Source organism: Thamnophis sirtalis, unplaced genomic scaffold (assembly GCF_051295495.1).
Source record: "Thamnophis sirtalis isolate CommonGarterSnake01/CBP01778 unplaced genomic scaffold, rThaSir2_p1.2 scaffold_5, whole genome shotgun sequence".
Lineage (NCBI taxonomy): Eukaryota > Metazoa > Chordata > Lepidosauria > Squamata > Natricidae > Thamnophis > Thamnophis sirtalis.
In genome coordinates, this window is record NW_028261385.1 from 128212251 (window position 1) to 128227010 (window position 14760).

The 14760-nt window shown below is 40.0% G+C and overlaps 1 protein-coding gene across 3 annotated transcripts in view; it reads left to right on the top strand.

The window, feature by feature from the left end:
* The window catches only part of PAK5 (p21 (RAC1) activated kinase 5), a 121853-nt gene that overhangs the window by 46630 nt on the left and 60463 nt on the right, over nt 1–14760 (top strand). For all 3 annotated transcript variants that reach the window (XM_087716865.1, XM_087716864.1, XM_087716863.1), the window contains one exon: nt 8174–8388. In XM_087716865.1, coding sequence (XP_087572991.1) covers nt 8185–8388 — 204 coding nt within the window. In that variant the 5' untranslated portion in view covers nt 8174–8184. The remainder of the gene's footprint in view (nt 1–8173; nt 8389–14760) is intronic.

Here is a 14760-nt window from a genome sequence, read left to right on the forward strand (position 1 = left end):
ATCCCTAGCACCACATAACAGAGTGAGCTCCAGTTACTTGTCCCAGCTTCTGCCAACCTAGCTGTCCAAAAGCATATAAAAAGGCAAGTAGAAAAATAGGAACCACCTTTGGTGGGAAGGTAACAGTGTTCCGTGCACCTTTGGCGTTTAGCCATGCCAGCCCCATGACCACGGAGACGTCTTCGGACAGCGCTGGCTCTTCGGCTTTGAAATGGAGATGAGCACTGCCCCTTAGAGTTGGGAACAACTAGCACATATGTGTGAGGGGAACCTTTATTTTTTTACCTTTATGTCATAGAAAAGGATTGGGAAATTATAGGGGGGGGGAACCAGTTCAACCCCCAAATCTCATTGCTGCTGACATCATCCAAGGGTTACATTATTTGCTTTCTAAAATGCTATTAAATATATATACTTGGTCATATTTGGTGCATCAAGAAATATTGATATGGCATACCTTTTTTTCTGATTGTGCTAAACTTTTGAAAATAGAATTCAGATATTCTTCACATTTTCTTGCTTTTAGAATGTTATCAGGAATGAATGTTCTTTATGGAACAAAGAGACTTGTTTTGCTCAAGGTCAGCTAATTGATAGGCAGGAACCATTAAGTCCTCAATCTGCAAAGAAGTGTCTTTACTCAAAAAGGGTTTTTTAAAAAAAAATTAATAGGCAGGAACTTATAGCTTCAATTGAAACCACCAATATTTGGAATATGTAGGGCAGTGCACATCTCCCTTGAGTTTCTGTCTGGAATCTGAATTGGTTTTAATTTTTTGAATTTGACTTAAGTTTTAAAAGGGTCTGAAAATAAGGCCCATCTCTCCTGGAGCATCATTAGCCCCATCTAAGTGTGTAGTGTTTGTTTCTTTTTCTATAATCCTTGCTCAAAAGTCAAACCTGAACAATCCATTGAAAATGCAATAAATCCCATCTGACATTTTTACAGAAATGTTTGGCCTCTGTTAGAAATAATATTGTTAGATCAATGGTCTTGTTCAGCAAGGGCCCATGATTATGAAAAGAATACATAGAACATGTTAAATAAATAATTCTATGAATATTTCCAGTTGGTCAATTTTATTGATTTTTCCTCCTGTAGATAAAGTTCATGAAATATACATTATGTTTATATCATACACAAGATATGAAACTCTTTCTCTCCCTCCCTTCTGTTTTTGTGTGTTTGTGAGCGTGAACTTCATTTTGTTATATTAGGGATTATTTTTCCTGTTGCTCAGGGCCTCAAAAACACAGAAATTGGCCTCGGAGTCTCTGAGAAGACCCACTTATTGCTAGCGAATCCCTTTTTAAAGAACAAAAAGGGCAAAAGCTTCAGAAGGCCAAAATAAACACAATTTTAAGCTAAAGATTTTAGCAATTCACATCCTCCTTGAGGATTGCAATCATGCTGTTAAGCCTCAGCGCATATAGTTCTGTGATTACAGACTGATGCAGTGCTGGATTTTTTAAAAAAAATGCTTGATTTGCAGAAGCAAAATTGCTATTTTAGTGAGGAGCAATTGCCCACTGCCCAACCAAGAAATATAGTAAGTGGCCTCTCAAGAGGTTTTTTTTTTTTTTCCCTCACCAAGAAAATAAGAGCCATGATGGATTGTCTCACAGGTCAGTCTGGAAGCAGCTTTTCAAGTCACTGCTGTTCTGTAACTTTGAACTGAAGGACACCAATATCCTGTCCACCAGGGTGAAATCCACTTACCTTTGCTACCGGTTCAGTAGCAGTGTGAGCGTGAGCGAGCGCTTTGCTCGCACACGCCACTTCCGTTTCTGGACCCTCTGCATGCGCAGAGCGCGCCTACAAAAGTAAGCGAACAGCAGGGGAGGGAATCTGCAGGAAATCCTGCTTTCCAGCTAATATAAATCGGTCATCACAACTGATCATCAGAAAAACTGGTTCACCTGAACCAGCAGCTTTTTTTTTCTCGCCAGTTCGGGTGAACAGGTAGATTTTTACTACCGGTTCGGGCAAACTGGTCCAAACCGGTAGCTTTTCACCCCTGCTATCCACCATAGCTTTTTCTCTCAAAATCTGGATGAATGGTTTTGTGAAAGAGGTTTTCCTGTGTTACTCTGGACCAGAACGACTGCATGGAACTAATTTCAGCTGCTGTTCAGATTGGTGTCTACTCCCACAGAGGGGTGGAAGACCTAATTCCTTTAATCTTGGAAGACATGCTACATGCAGAGTAGGTGTTTTCCAGAAAATGATAGTTTTCATGATCTGATAAAATTGATGAGGGGAAAAATGATCCCATTTCTCATTCTCCGGACTTCACTTGGAGTGTCCCTTTGATTTGATTAGCGTCCCAGTGATTTTGTGTATCCACAGTGGAACTTTTAACGTACAATTTCTTTTTTAGGAAATCATTTGCATACTCCACCAAAGTGATTGCAGATATTAACTTAACAGATTTGTGGGAAATAAGGGCAGGGTGGATGTCCAAAAGACTGGCAGTTTTCTTCTAAAGTCGCCAACTCCATCGGCATAGATTTCTTTATAAAAATTGTAGGTTCTGTTTTGGCCACAAGCAGGGAACTTGTAGCTCTCCAAGTAGAATTTCTGGCAACTCTTTCTAAAATGGGCATTGATGATGGAATCTGGGAACTGCATTTAAGAAATTATTATTGTCCTTGTTTTCAGCAACATTTGGAAATAACAGGTTTCCTGCCCCAAAATTTAAGCGTAAAGAATTATATATGCAATTCTAACAGAAGCAAATATATTTACAGTTTGCAAAGGACAAGGTAAATGAGGGCTACATCATCACCATCACCATTATGAGAACCAACAAAAAGTAACAGTTCCATCTATATACTAAAAATAATTCAAGCAAATAATAGAAATCTGCATGAAAAGGCTTCATAGCATAAATTGAGACCCATATCTTCTGGAGTGCATGAGTTTCCATTCTATTAAAATTTAATGCCAACCAGCAAACAAAATGCTGTGACGATAGCATCAGTGCTGTTCTACTCTTTATGCATCTCTTTTTTATTTTTCAGAAGAAAAGAGCATCCAGAAAATTTGTTTGTGTGAAAGCCGTGCAACTTTGCCACCAGAATAAAAGATATTTCTTTCATTGCCCTATGTTAAGGGTGTCAAACGCAAGGCCTGTGGGCAGCATCCAGCCTTCAGGGTGTTTAGTTCTGGCCCACAAGGCAGCAGTGGAAATGGCAAGGGACCGGCCTACAGTGCCTCTGCCAGCGAAAATGGAGCATTGAGGGGGGGGCTAGCAAAACAAACTAAAAGCAAAACAAAATGAAAGGAGAAATATTTCCCCTTTTGCATTTGAGCATCCAAGAAGGGACAGGAAAAGAGAAAGGGAAAGACAAAGAAAAAGATGGGAAGAGACCAAGGAAGGAAAAAGAAGGAAAGAGGGGAAGGAAGAAGAAAGAACAATGAAGGAGGAGGGGGGGAGGGAAGGAAGGAAGTCCTGCCTTAGCCCTTGGCCACCAGCAGACAGCAAGGCTCTCTGGAGGACAAGGGTTTGGCGCTCTCCCTGGTCTTACCTTCCTCTGCTGGAGACAATGGATTCACCCCCAACCATGCCCGGGCAACCACTGGCTCCCCCAAGATGAGTGATGTCGAGCTGGCCACATCCCCCAGCCAAGTCCCCCCATCCTCCCTGAGGTCAAGGACAACTCTGATGAAATCGATGTTTGATTTGACACCCCTGCCCTATGTGATACACAGACGTAATAAACTCCCACCCTTTAATTGATCAGTTCTTTTTTTCTTTCCTTCATTGGTTTAGACCAGTGGTCTCCAACCTTTGCGGCTTGGTGGGCCAGCTGGGGGGGGGGGAGAGGGGAACCGGGCTGCATGACCAGCAGGCTGGCGCACATGCAGCTCGACTGGGTGCACTCTGGCCCACCACTAGTGCGAGTCAATCGTGCTGGCCTACAGCCTGGTTGTGAACCAGGCTGTGGTTGGGGACCCCTGGTTTAGAGAATTCCCTACAGTTCCATTGCTCAATCATATTGATATACCTCCTGTCTAGCAATTATATTCTTAAGGGAAAATTCATCATGGACTTTGACTAGAATGAGAAAAATATATTATTATTTTTATATATTTTTATTTGACATTTATATAAGAATTTATATTAATACTTAGAGGTTTAGAGGTTTAGAGGTTTATTGGGATTTATATGCCGCCCTTTTCCCTGAGGGGACTCAGGGCGGCTTACAACCACAGGGGAGGGGAAGTGCAAGGTCAAAACAAACACTTTGTGAACAAAAGAAAAATAATAAAACACAACTTTCATTCAGCAATCAAACACTCGGGCGGGTAATTGGAAGCCTATCCCCAGGCCTGCTGGGAGAGCCAGATCTTGAGGGCTGCGCGGAAGGTCTGGATCGTGGTGAGGGTGCGGATCTCCATGGGGAGCTCGTTCCATAGGGTCGGGGCAGCAACAGAAAAGGCTCTCCTCCGTGTGGTCGCCAGTCGACATTGACTGGCAGATGGAATTCGGAGGAGGCCCAGTCTGTGCGATCTGATTGGTCGATTTAGGGAGGTAATCGGCAGAAGGCGGTCTCTCAAGTACCCAGATCCACTACCATGGAGTGCTTTAAAGATGGTCATCATTATCCTGAAGCGCACCCGGAGACCAACAGGCAGCCAGTGCAGCTCGTGGAGGACAGGTGTAACGTGGGCGAACCGAGGTGCGCCCACTATCACTCGCGCGGCTGCATTTTGGACTAGCTGTAGTCGCCGGATGCACTTCAGGGGCAACCCCATGTAGAGCCCATTGCAGTATTCCAGTCTAGAGATCACAAGGGCTCGAGTGACTGTTGTGAGGGCCCCCCGATCTAGGTAGGGCCGCAACTGGCGGACCAGGCGAACCTGGGCAAATGCCCCCCTGGTCACAGCTGACAGCTGGTGGTCAAAAGTCAGCTGTGGATCCAGGAGGACTCCTAAGTTGCGGACCCTATCTGAGGGGTATAAAATTTGACCCCCCAGCCTAAGCGTTGGTGTATTAGCCAAATTATTGGGGGGGAAACACAACAGCCACTCGGTCTTATCCGGGTTGAGCACCAGTTTGTTAGCACTCATCCAGTCCTTAACGGCCTCTAGACCCCGGTTCATCACGTCCACCGCTTCATTGAGTTGGCACGGGGCGGACAGATACAATTGTGTATCGTCCGCATATTGATGGTATTTTATCCCGTGCCTCCGAATGATCTCGCCCAGCGGTTTCATGTATATGTTAAATAGTAGGGGGGATAGGACCGAACCCTGAGGTACTCCACATGTTATGGGCCTCAGGGACGATCTCTGCCCCCCTACTAACACCGACTGCGACCTGTCCGAGAGGTAAGAGGAGAACCACCGCAAAACAGTGCCTCCCACTCCCACCTCCCGCAGTCGTCGCAGAAGGATACCATGGTCGATGGTATCGAAAGCCGCTGAGAGGTCAAGGAGAACCAGGATGGACGCATAGCCTCCATCTCTGGCCCTCCAGAGATCATCGGTCAATGCGACCAAAGCGGTTTCTGTGCTGTAACCAGGTCTGAAGCCGGACTGGAAGGGGTCAAGATAGCTAGCTTCCTCCAAGGCCCGTCGAAGCTGAAAGGCCACCACCTTCTCAACAACCTTCCCGATAAAGGGAAGGTTGGAGACAGGACGAAAGTTGTTTAAGATGGCTGGATCTAACGATGGTTTCTTTAGGAGGGGTCTCACCACCGCCGTTTTGAGTACGGCGGGGAAGTGCCCCTCCCGAAGGGAGGCGGTGACAACCGCCTGGATCCAGCCATGTGTCACCTCCCTGCTGTTAGCCACCAGCCAGGAGGGACACGGGTCCAGAATACAAGTGGAGGCACTTACAGCTCGGATGGCCTTGTCCACATCCCCAGAGGCAACTTCCTGGAACTCAACCCAGAACTGATGTGGCAAATGATCCTCCTGTGTCTCAGCTGGATCTACTGCGGTGGAGTCCAAGTCCGATCGAAACCGAGCTACTTTGTCCGCCAAGAATTGAGCATAATCCTCAGCCCTACCCTGCAAGGGGTCTCCCGCATCCCTCCTATTAAGGAGGGAGCGGGTTATCCTGAACAGGGCGGCTGGGCGTGACTCGGCGGACGCAACCAAGGAAGAAATATATGATCTTTTTGCAGTTCTTAATGCTCGGACATAGTCCTTGGTGCAGGTAGTTAAGAGTGCTCGGTTTACCTCGGACCTATCGGACCTCCACTGGTGCTCTAGGCATCTCCTCCGGCGTTTCTTCTCCCGGAGTTCCTCGGTAAACCAGGGAGCTCTCCGGGATCCACTGACCCGGAGGGGCCGTAGTGGCGCAATCCGGTCGAGAGACTCCGACGCCGCCGAGTACCAGGCGGCAGCCAGAGTCTCCGCCGAACTGTGGGCGAGGGTATCAGGAATAACCCCAAGCTCCGTCTGGAACCTCAAAGGGTCCATAAGTCGCCTGGGGCGGAACCACCTGGTCGGTTCCTCCTCCCTACGGTGGGGGTTTGGCCTCCGGAAGTCAAGCCTCAGTAGGCAATGGTCTGACCACGACAGGGGTATGATCTCATTACCCCTCAGACCAAGATCACACATCCACTGCTCCGAGAGAAATACGAGGTCGAGCATGTGACCCGCTGCATGGGTTGGGCCCCGAATTACTTGGGTCAAGCCCATGGCTGTCATGGAAGCCATGAACTCCTGCGCCCCATCAGAGCGTTCACCGAGCGATGGCAAGTTGAAATCCCCCAGAACTATAAGCCTGGGGAACTCAACTGCCAGCTCGGCTACTGACTCGAGGAGCGAGGGGAGGGATGCTGCAACGCAGTTGGGAGGCAGGTACGTTAGCAGCAAACCCACTTGACCCTTGAGGTCCAACTTTATCAGCAGAGACTCACACCCGACAAGCTCCGGAGCAGGGACCCTACGAGGTAACAGAGACTCCCGGATTACAATAGCCACACCGCCACCCCTTCCCTGGGCTCTCGGCTGATGAAGCACCTGAAATCCCTCTGGGCACATCTCTACAAGGGGGACTCCTCCTTCTGTGCCCAGCCAGGTTTCAGTAATACATGCCAGGTCTGCCCTCTCGTCAACAATTAAGTCCCGGACGAGGGGAGCTTTGTGGACAACAGACCTGGCATTTAGCGACAACAGCCTGAGACCAGGGTCCTGACTACTCGCGCCATCTGGTCTTGGAGTGGGACTCCTAGGGCCGGAAGGAGGGATCTCTGTAATGTAGCGAACCCTCCTTCCCCGGTAATGGCCAGCCCTAAGGTCCCCGCCGTATCTGCCTCTCCCTGTCACGACCGCTATGCTCCTTAATAACAGTTTCCTGATGAAATCATGAGAAAGTTTTACACTATTTTGTTTTAGTGTCTTCTGGATAGAGAGATATACTCTGCACCTATTCTATTGCATTTTTGTTCCCTAATAATTTTGAGCTTACAATTTTTTTCTGAACATTAAAGTATTATTGCTGATTCCAGAGTTTTAGCTTAGCTAAAAACAGTTTTGAATCAATTTTCAATAGGTTGTGTTCGCTCTTAGAATTATTTCAGACATAAATAATATATCCTTTTTCAGTTTTTGTGATTTGGGTTTCTTCTGGACGGTGCCTCCATTTTCATCTCCAGGGGCTGTTGTCACCCTTCTTCAAGTATGAGATTTTCTAGACCCAGTTTCATTGCTCTTTGCTAAGTTTTAAAGCACGGAAAAAATGCTCCTTGATTAGGATATTTTAGGTCCTGATGAGTATCTGTGATGTTGGGCTCTGAGTGCTGGTTCATCTGAATGGTTTCATCTAGTGCCTGAAAATAAATTGGTATGTTGAGTGGTTGAGTTGCTTTGGGCTGCTCAGAGTAAGCTTTCTTGGGCCTATAGCCTGTCTGTTACTGTGGACAATTTCCAGTTTAGTTGGCACCTAGTATACTCCCAGTCCATTCTAGATTACAGCAAGTATACGTATCACTTATTTCAACTTGAGGGAAAATATGTAAACTGGCAAAAAAGAGGGTGGAAAATAGGCAAAAGCAAGGAAAGAGAGAGAGAGATGCAGTAAAATGAATTTGTATTGTTTATATATTGCCAGCTTTTTGCCCATTTCTTTTCATCTTTGCAATCCAGTCATCAACATATACGCCATGTTTTCTTAGTAATGTATATCTTAACACATTTTATCTTTTTTTTCAGGTTTTTCCATCATGTTTGGAAAGAAAAAGAAAAAGATTGAAATTTCTGGCCCTTCCAATTTTGAACACAGGGTACACACTGGATTTGATCACAGAGAACAAAAATTCACCGGACTACCTCAACAATGGCATAGTTTGCTGGCAGACACAGCAAATAGGCCAAAGCCTATGGTGGATCCTTCATGCATTACACCCATCCAGCTTGCACCTATGAAGGTACTATAACAGCTGTTTTTTCTCCCTTCATTTTCTTGTCTTTGTGATAACTTTATTAGATTTTTTTTAAACTAGAAAGATTAAAAACTAAAAGAAACCAATAATTAAGATTGAAAAGGAAAAAGAAAAGAAAGAGAAAGCAAATAGTTCAGAAAGAAAAGAAAGGGAAAGGAAATATAAAGAAATGACTCCCAATTTTCTTTTACTTCTAGGTATAGCTATACATTTATAGGTATAAATTTAAATTAACCTCTTACTCAAGGAAATAATATTCATTTTCTCTATTCTCTATTATTTTTTTAATTATCACTCATATGTCATCAAATACATGTCATGTGTTTCATTTTCATGCAAAAAGAGTTTCCAGTCAGCATTACAAATAATTTCACCTTTTCATTGTCAATGTTACCATCTCCACAACTTTCATTGTCTTCACCATCCCTTCTTCCATTGTGGGTCATGTCATGTCAACCCTTTCACCATTGTGTATATAAAAGTCTCAATGCTGTTATTGCATATAAAAACAAAGTTCCATGGTTGTCAATCAGTCCCAAAAGAAACATCTCTGGGTTGAATTGTATATTAATCTTTAAAATCTGAAATAATGCGTATTTGAATCCATTTTTTACATGTCTACCAAGCATGATAAAAAGACCCCTCAGTCATATTTCCAACTTATAGTCGAAATGCCTTTATATATTTTAGACAATTTTTCCAGGAACAAATACACCAGTGAAACTTAAATTTATAAAAGTTCTGTTTAAGGTTGTAAACATAATGTGGCACATATTCTCCCATTGTTTCTTGTATATATTATAACCCACATTTTAGCTCATTTTATTAAATATTCTTTCACTTCTTCTGTGTCACATTTTAATAAACATTTTATGCATTTTAGAAATAATATGTTCATCATTTGTACCTAGTTCTGTTTCAAATTCAGCCTTTTTTAACTTCATTCCATATCTTAACAAACTTTTTTTTTGAAATAACATGCAATTCATATCATTCATATTTGTCAAATTAACACCCAAATATCTTACCCTTCTCTCAATCTTGACACCCATTCTATTCATCACTTCTGTTTGATCTAGTACCTTCATATTTGTACTAGCTTTTAATAAACAGAAGCTATATCTTCTGTATATTAATCTTAAAAGTCAGCTAATACACTTTTCTTAATTTTCTTTGATGTCAAAAAGTTTATTGATTACACAGGTCATCTCTCTTTCCTCTTGTGTGAGTGAAATGTGAAGTAATATTCCAAAACGTGCACCTCTGTTAAATACAAAAATCTGTAATACATTAGAGATATGAGCTTTTATGCAAACTTTTGATCTCCCTCCTGTTATTCTGTCACAAATTGCAGATGACTATCTTCTCAGGGTTCCAACTATTAATATTACTTGCCCTGGATCACATAAATCCTTAGGCAGGCTAGATTGAAATGTAGAGCTGAGCAACAGAAAATAGATAAAATATTATAAGCCTGTGTTTGATCATCTGGTTACAAATCTTATTGAGGTTAGTGGGTCTTACCTCTGAACAGACAGCTATACATTAATGTTGTTCATGGATCCCACTGAAGGAAAATAAGGAACAACATCCACATTTGATACTAACGGGACCAATAACCTAGGGTGCATCTACAGCTATGAGTTTCTCTGCTTGACTTCCAGGGCACTGTGCTTTATTTATTGGTTAAAGGCATTTTTATTTCATAGTTTAAAAAATGCTGGATTGCCACAAAACTGAGTAGGAATGTAATCTCTTCATTTCTTTTTTGCCATCTAATAATTTGATTAATTTTACACATAAAAAATAACATGAGCTAACAACGAAGAAATAAGATACAGAGTAAAGAGAGAATAGAGATAGTGCATAAACGTGTAAAGAAAAAGAAAGAGGTGGTGGGGGAAACACAGAAAGAATGATTTCTTCCAAGGATATAGGGAACACTTACATTCAACTCTTAGTTTAAGACTGTAGTATAATGTCCATTTTATCTTTTTAAATTTTAACAAACATCAAATCCATATGTCAAAATCTGAATTTTCTCCATCTCCTGCAAAAAGTCCAGAAAGAGCTTCCAATGAAGATGAGTCGATGAATTGCTTACAGTGATTTTTCTCTCAAGACTTAGGCATCGTTGCCAGTCATCTTTATTAGCCATTCCTCTATTGCAGGTGGTGTAGGATTTTCTGAAAATATTCTTGGAGTCTGTGTGCGCACACCTATTGATATTCTTAGAAAATAAAAAAGGGTGATTGGTTTCAGACCAACATTTTGTAAATGTGCCTACTTGTCCAGAACAAAACAATTCTGTAAGATGGGAGTGACCACAACCATCCTGGAGGCTAAATCTCACCATTTTTCCTCATAGTTGATTATATTTTGTCACTGTTCAGGTTCTTTGTGACTGCTACTTTGGGAAGGACTCACTCAACCAGGCCTTCTATGCGTAGCCATTCTACAAGTGCCCAGAACATGCTCTCAAAATGGCATATTCTCCTTTTGGCTCCAAAATATTGGGTATTTGCAATTGAGTTCATCCAAATCCATATTCCAATATTCACCCCATTCAGATTAATGGGGAGATCTGATTTGGGACAAGCATTGTGGTTTGCATGCACTTTACATATGCAATCCTAAAAAGCAAATATATTTAGAAGTCTTCCACAAAGCTTGTCTACGTATAGAAAATCAGAAAACTCAGTGGTGGGGGGATATATTGAACCTATGGTAATGCTTGGATACATGCAAGAGCATACAGCGGTATATGTCTGAACTGAGTTAAAAGTTGAATTGTCTCTTAATTGAGATTTAGCTTAAAACAAAGGTGTGAAATTTATCCATCTGGTCCAAATTAACAATTATATAAAAAAACATAACACAAAGCCATGGCTATAAAAATGGAATTTGGGGGTTGTTGTTTTCTTCTATATTCGTCATACATTAACAGTTCTTTTGCAACTAAGTTTCAGTTGGAAGACTATCTTCTCAACCTTGGCAATTTTAAAATTTGTGGACTAGGGAACTCCAAGCATGCTGGCTAAGGAATTCTGGAATTTGAAGTCCGTATATATTAAGGTCACCAAGCTTGAAAAACATTTTTCTAAAGTAACATCTTATTACTTTCAGATTGAACTACCAAATTTCCTCCTTTATTGCTGTTCTTTTTTTGACTCCTTAAAGATCTTAGTTTGATTTTGATTCAGTAAGTGAAAGTTTAAAATACCTCATTTTTATGTAGCACATTAACATACAATAAATTTTAACATTGTATTGCACCCGAGACACAAAATGAAAACATATTTTTCTGTGCATTGAATATATTGTTTCTGCTACTGTCGTGGAAAAGTCTGTCCTGGCAGTCCCATAAATTATATTTATCTGGGATTTTTTTTAAAAAAAAATCACCACTGTTCAGCAATGGTATTTTGCATCTTATTCAGTGAGAAATCCAGCAGATATCATTAGGTTCCCCGGCTTAACAAGGAGATTTTGCTTGCAAGGCAGGCCTTAACTCCTGATAAGATGTGCTTTTTGGGTGGAGATGTGCCTTTGGAAATACATAATAGTATTAAGGGTTTTTTAAGATGGCAGCCAGGGAGAAATTAGTGATAGCAAACAAGCAAGCAAGCAGATCGGTTTGCAAGAGAAGGCGTAAGTAACTAATTACATTCCAGCTGTTGTTGGACTATGAACACTTCTTACCAGTGATCAGTTTTTCTAAGGAACCTAGCAAATGTAAGACAGAAAAATTCTCAGTTTTGCTTACATCTGGATTAGAGAGTTGTTCCATTAAAATACAGAAATAAAATATTTTGTTTCTTAGTCTGGTTCTTGGAACACCAGCATATTTTTCCTTTCCTGATTGGCATTCAGTTCCCAGGATTTATCAAAGAAGCCATTTCGAACATTATCTGGGGAGAAAAAAATCAAGATCTTAATCGGAGATCTTTGTAAAGCAAAAATACTACCATTGAGCCATAGACTTTTTAAAAATTATATTTTACTCATTCAATAATATTTATTTCATTTATTTATTATTTACTTATGTATTTATTTCATCAAGCATACATTAGACAACATATATATGTATAAACATGATTTTGGATACATGAAATGGATATGAATAAAAAGAAACATTAGGACAGGATGGTAGGTACGTTGGTGTGAGACTTCTTAGGAATGGGGTGAGATCCAAAATGTTGAAAATGCGAATCAATACACGGAACATATTACCATTTATGGTGGACCTGTGAGGAGGCTAAAATTTTTTGGAAAAGGAACAAAAATTGGCTGGAGGCAATAACAGGGGTTAAAATAGAATGGAAACCTGAAGTTTTTTTATTAGGAATAATGTCTGCAAAATACAAAAGAGAAATCCAATATTTAATACTACATATAATTACGGCAGCAAGGATTGCCTTTGCCCAGAAATGGAAAAACAAATTAATTCCAAGCGAAGATGAAATAATAAAAAAGGTTATGGACTGTGCCGAAATGGACAAACTAACTAAAGAAATCCAGGGAAAAGAAGAATCAGAATTCTACCAGATATGGGATAAATGGTATAGGTGGATGGAGGAAAGAAACAAAAATCAATGAAGGAATATAACAAAACTCAAAAAATAATAGTTATGAGTAAAATAAGAGGGTTAAGAATGGTGAAATCCAAATGAAATACAATAGAAGGGGAAATAATATAAGGTGAGTGGTATTGATTGATAATTGCTATTATAAAGAACAGGAAGTTCTTGTTTGTATTGTATTGTATAAATGTGGTGTACGTCTATTTTTTGTGTTTGTGTATTTTACATGTTTGTTAATAAAAATCTTTTTTTTAAAAAAGGAATGGGGTGAGGTCGAGAGTAGACAGTTTAAGGTTAAAGTTTTGGAGGTTTGGGGAAGAAATCACAGAGTCAGATAGTGCATTCCAGGCATTGACCCCTGTTGCAGAAGTATATATATATAATATATATATATATATATATATATATATATATGTATGTATGTATGTATGTATGTATGTATGTATGTATGTATGTATGTATGTATGTTATATTTATGCTGATAAATAAATAAAGGGAGACTAGTATAGATCTATTTCAAGCTATTTAGCTCTCATCAGCTAGCCATACCCTTGCTGGGAATCGAACCTGTGCTCTATTGCCTCTTAGGCAGATATATATATATATATATATATATATATAGATATAGATATAGATATAGATATAGATATAGATATAGATATAGATATAGATATAGATATAGATATAGATATAGATATAGATATAGATATAGATATAGATATATATATATATATATATATATATATATATATATATATATATATATACATATATATACATATATATACATATATATATATACATACATATATATACACATACATACATACATATACACACATACATACATACATATACACACACACACACACACACATATATATATATATATATATATATATATATATATATATATATATATATATATATATATATATATATAAATAAATAAATAATAATATGTTTATTTTTCTCTATGGGTTTGTCAAACAGGGTAGGTTTTGCATATGTCACAAATGCAGCACATGCAATTTTAATTTTGCTCTTTGAACATAAAGTAATTATTTCTTGCTAGCAGCTAGTTTTTGACTCACTACTGGGGGGAAAAACGTCCATTGTGGACAATACGTTTGCTTAACAACTACTGCATTGGCTTAACAATTGCCACAAAAAATGGGTAAAATTGGGTCAGCCACATGACAACCTACTTAACAATTGACACAGTTTACAACTGTAATTCCAGACTCATTTAGGGTCATAAGTCAAGGACTACCTGTGCTTGTGGTAGCATGTATTTTGCTTGCTTTTATTGTTGTTTATTTGTCTACCTTGGTTTCTCCACTTCTCTCCTATCAACATCACCACAGTACCGATTCTGAGGCCTTCTTTAGGAGCAACTCCATATAATAGTACAAAAAATAAAGATATTAAGAAATGAGAAATAATAACTGTCAAACAGGAAATAATTGGTTGTCCCAAATATTAGGTAAAATTGTCTTTGTAAATTTGGATCATTAAACATAAGGCATACACACAGAAAGAGTGTTATTTTAAGTATCTGTGTCTCTACAGCTACTTTCTAAGGAAAAAAATTGAATTACAAACTCCAGGACTGAGCCATTTATCTTTCAGATCTACCCCAAATTAGAATAAGCATTTTTGCAAAAATAAATGATGTATCCTGTATCCCGATACGGACCACTCCATATGAGAGATGCAAACTTGGCAGCAAATATTTGGGATTAATCTATTCCCCTCTTGAGTGCAGACACTG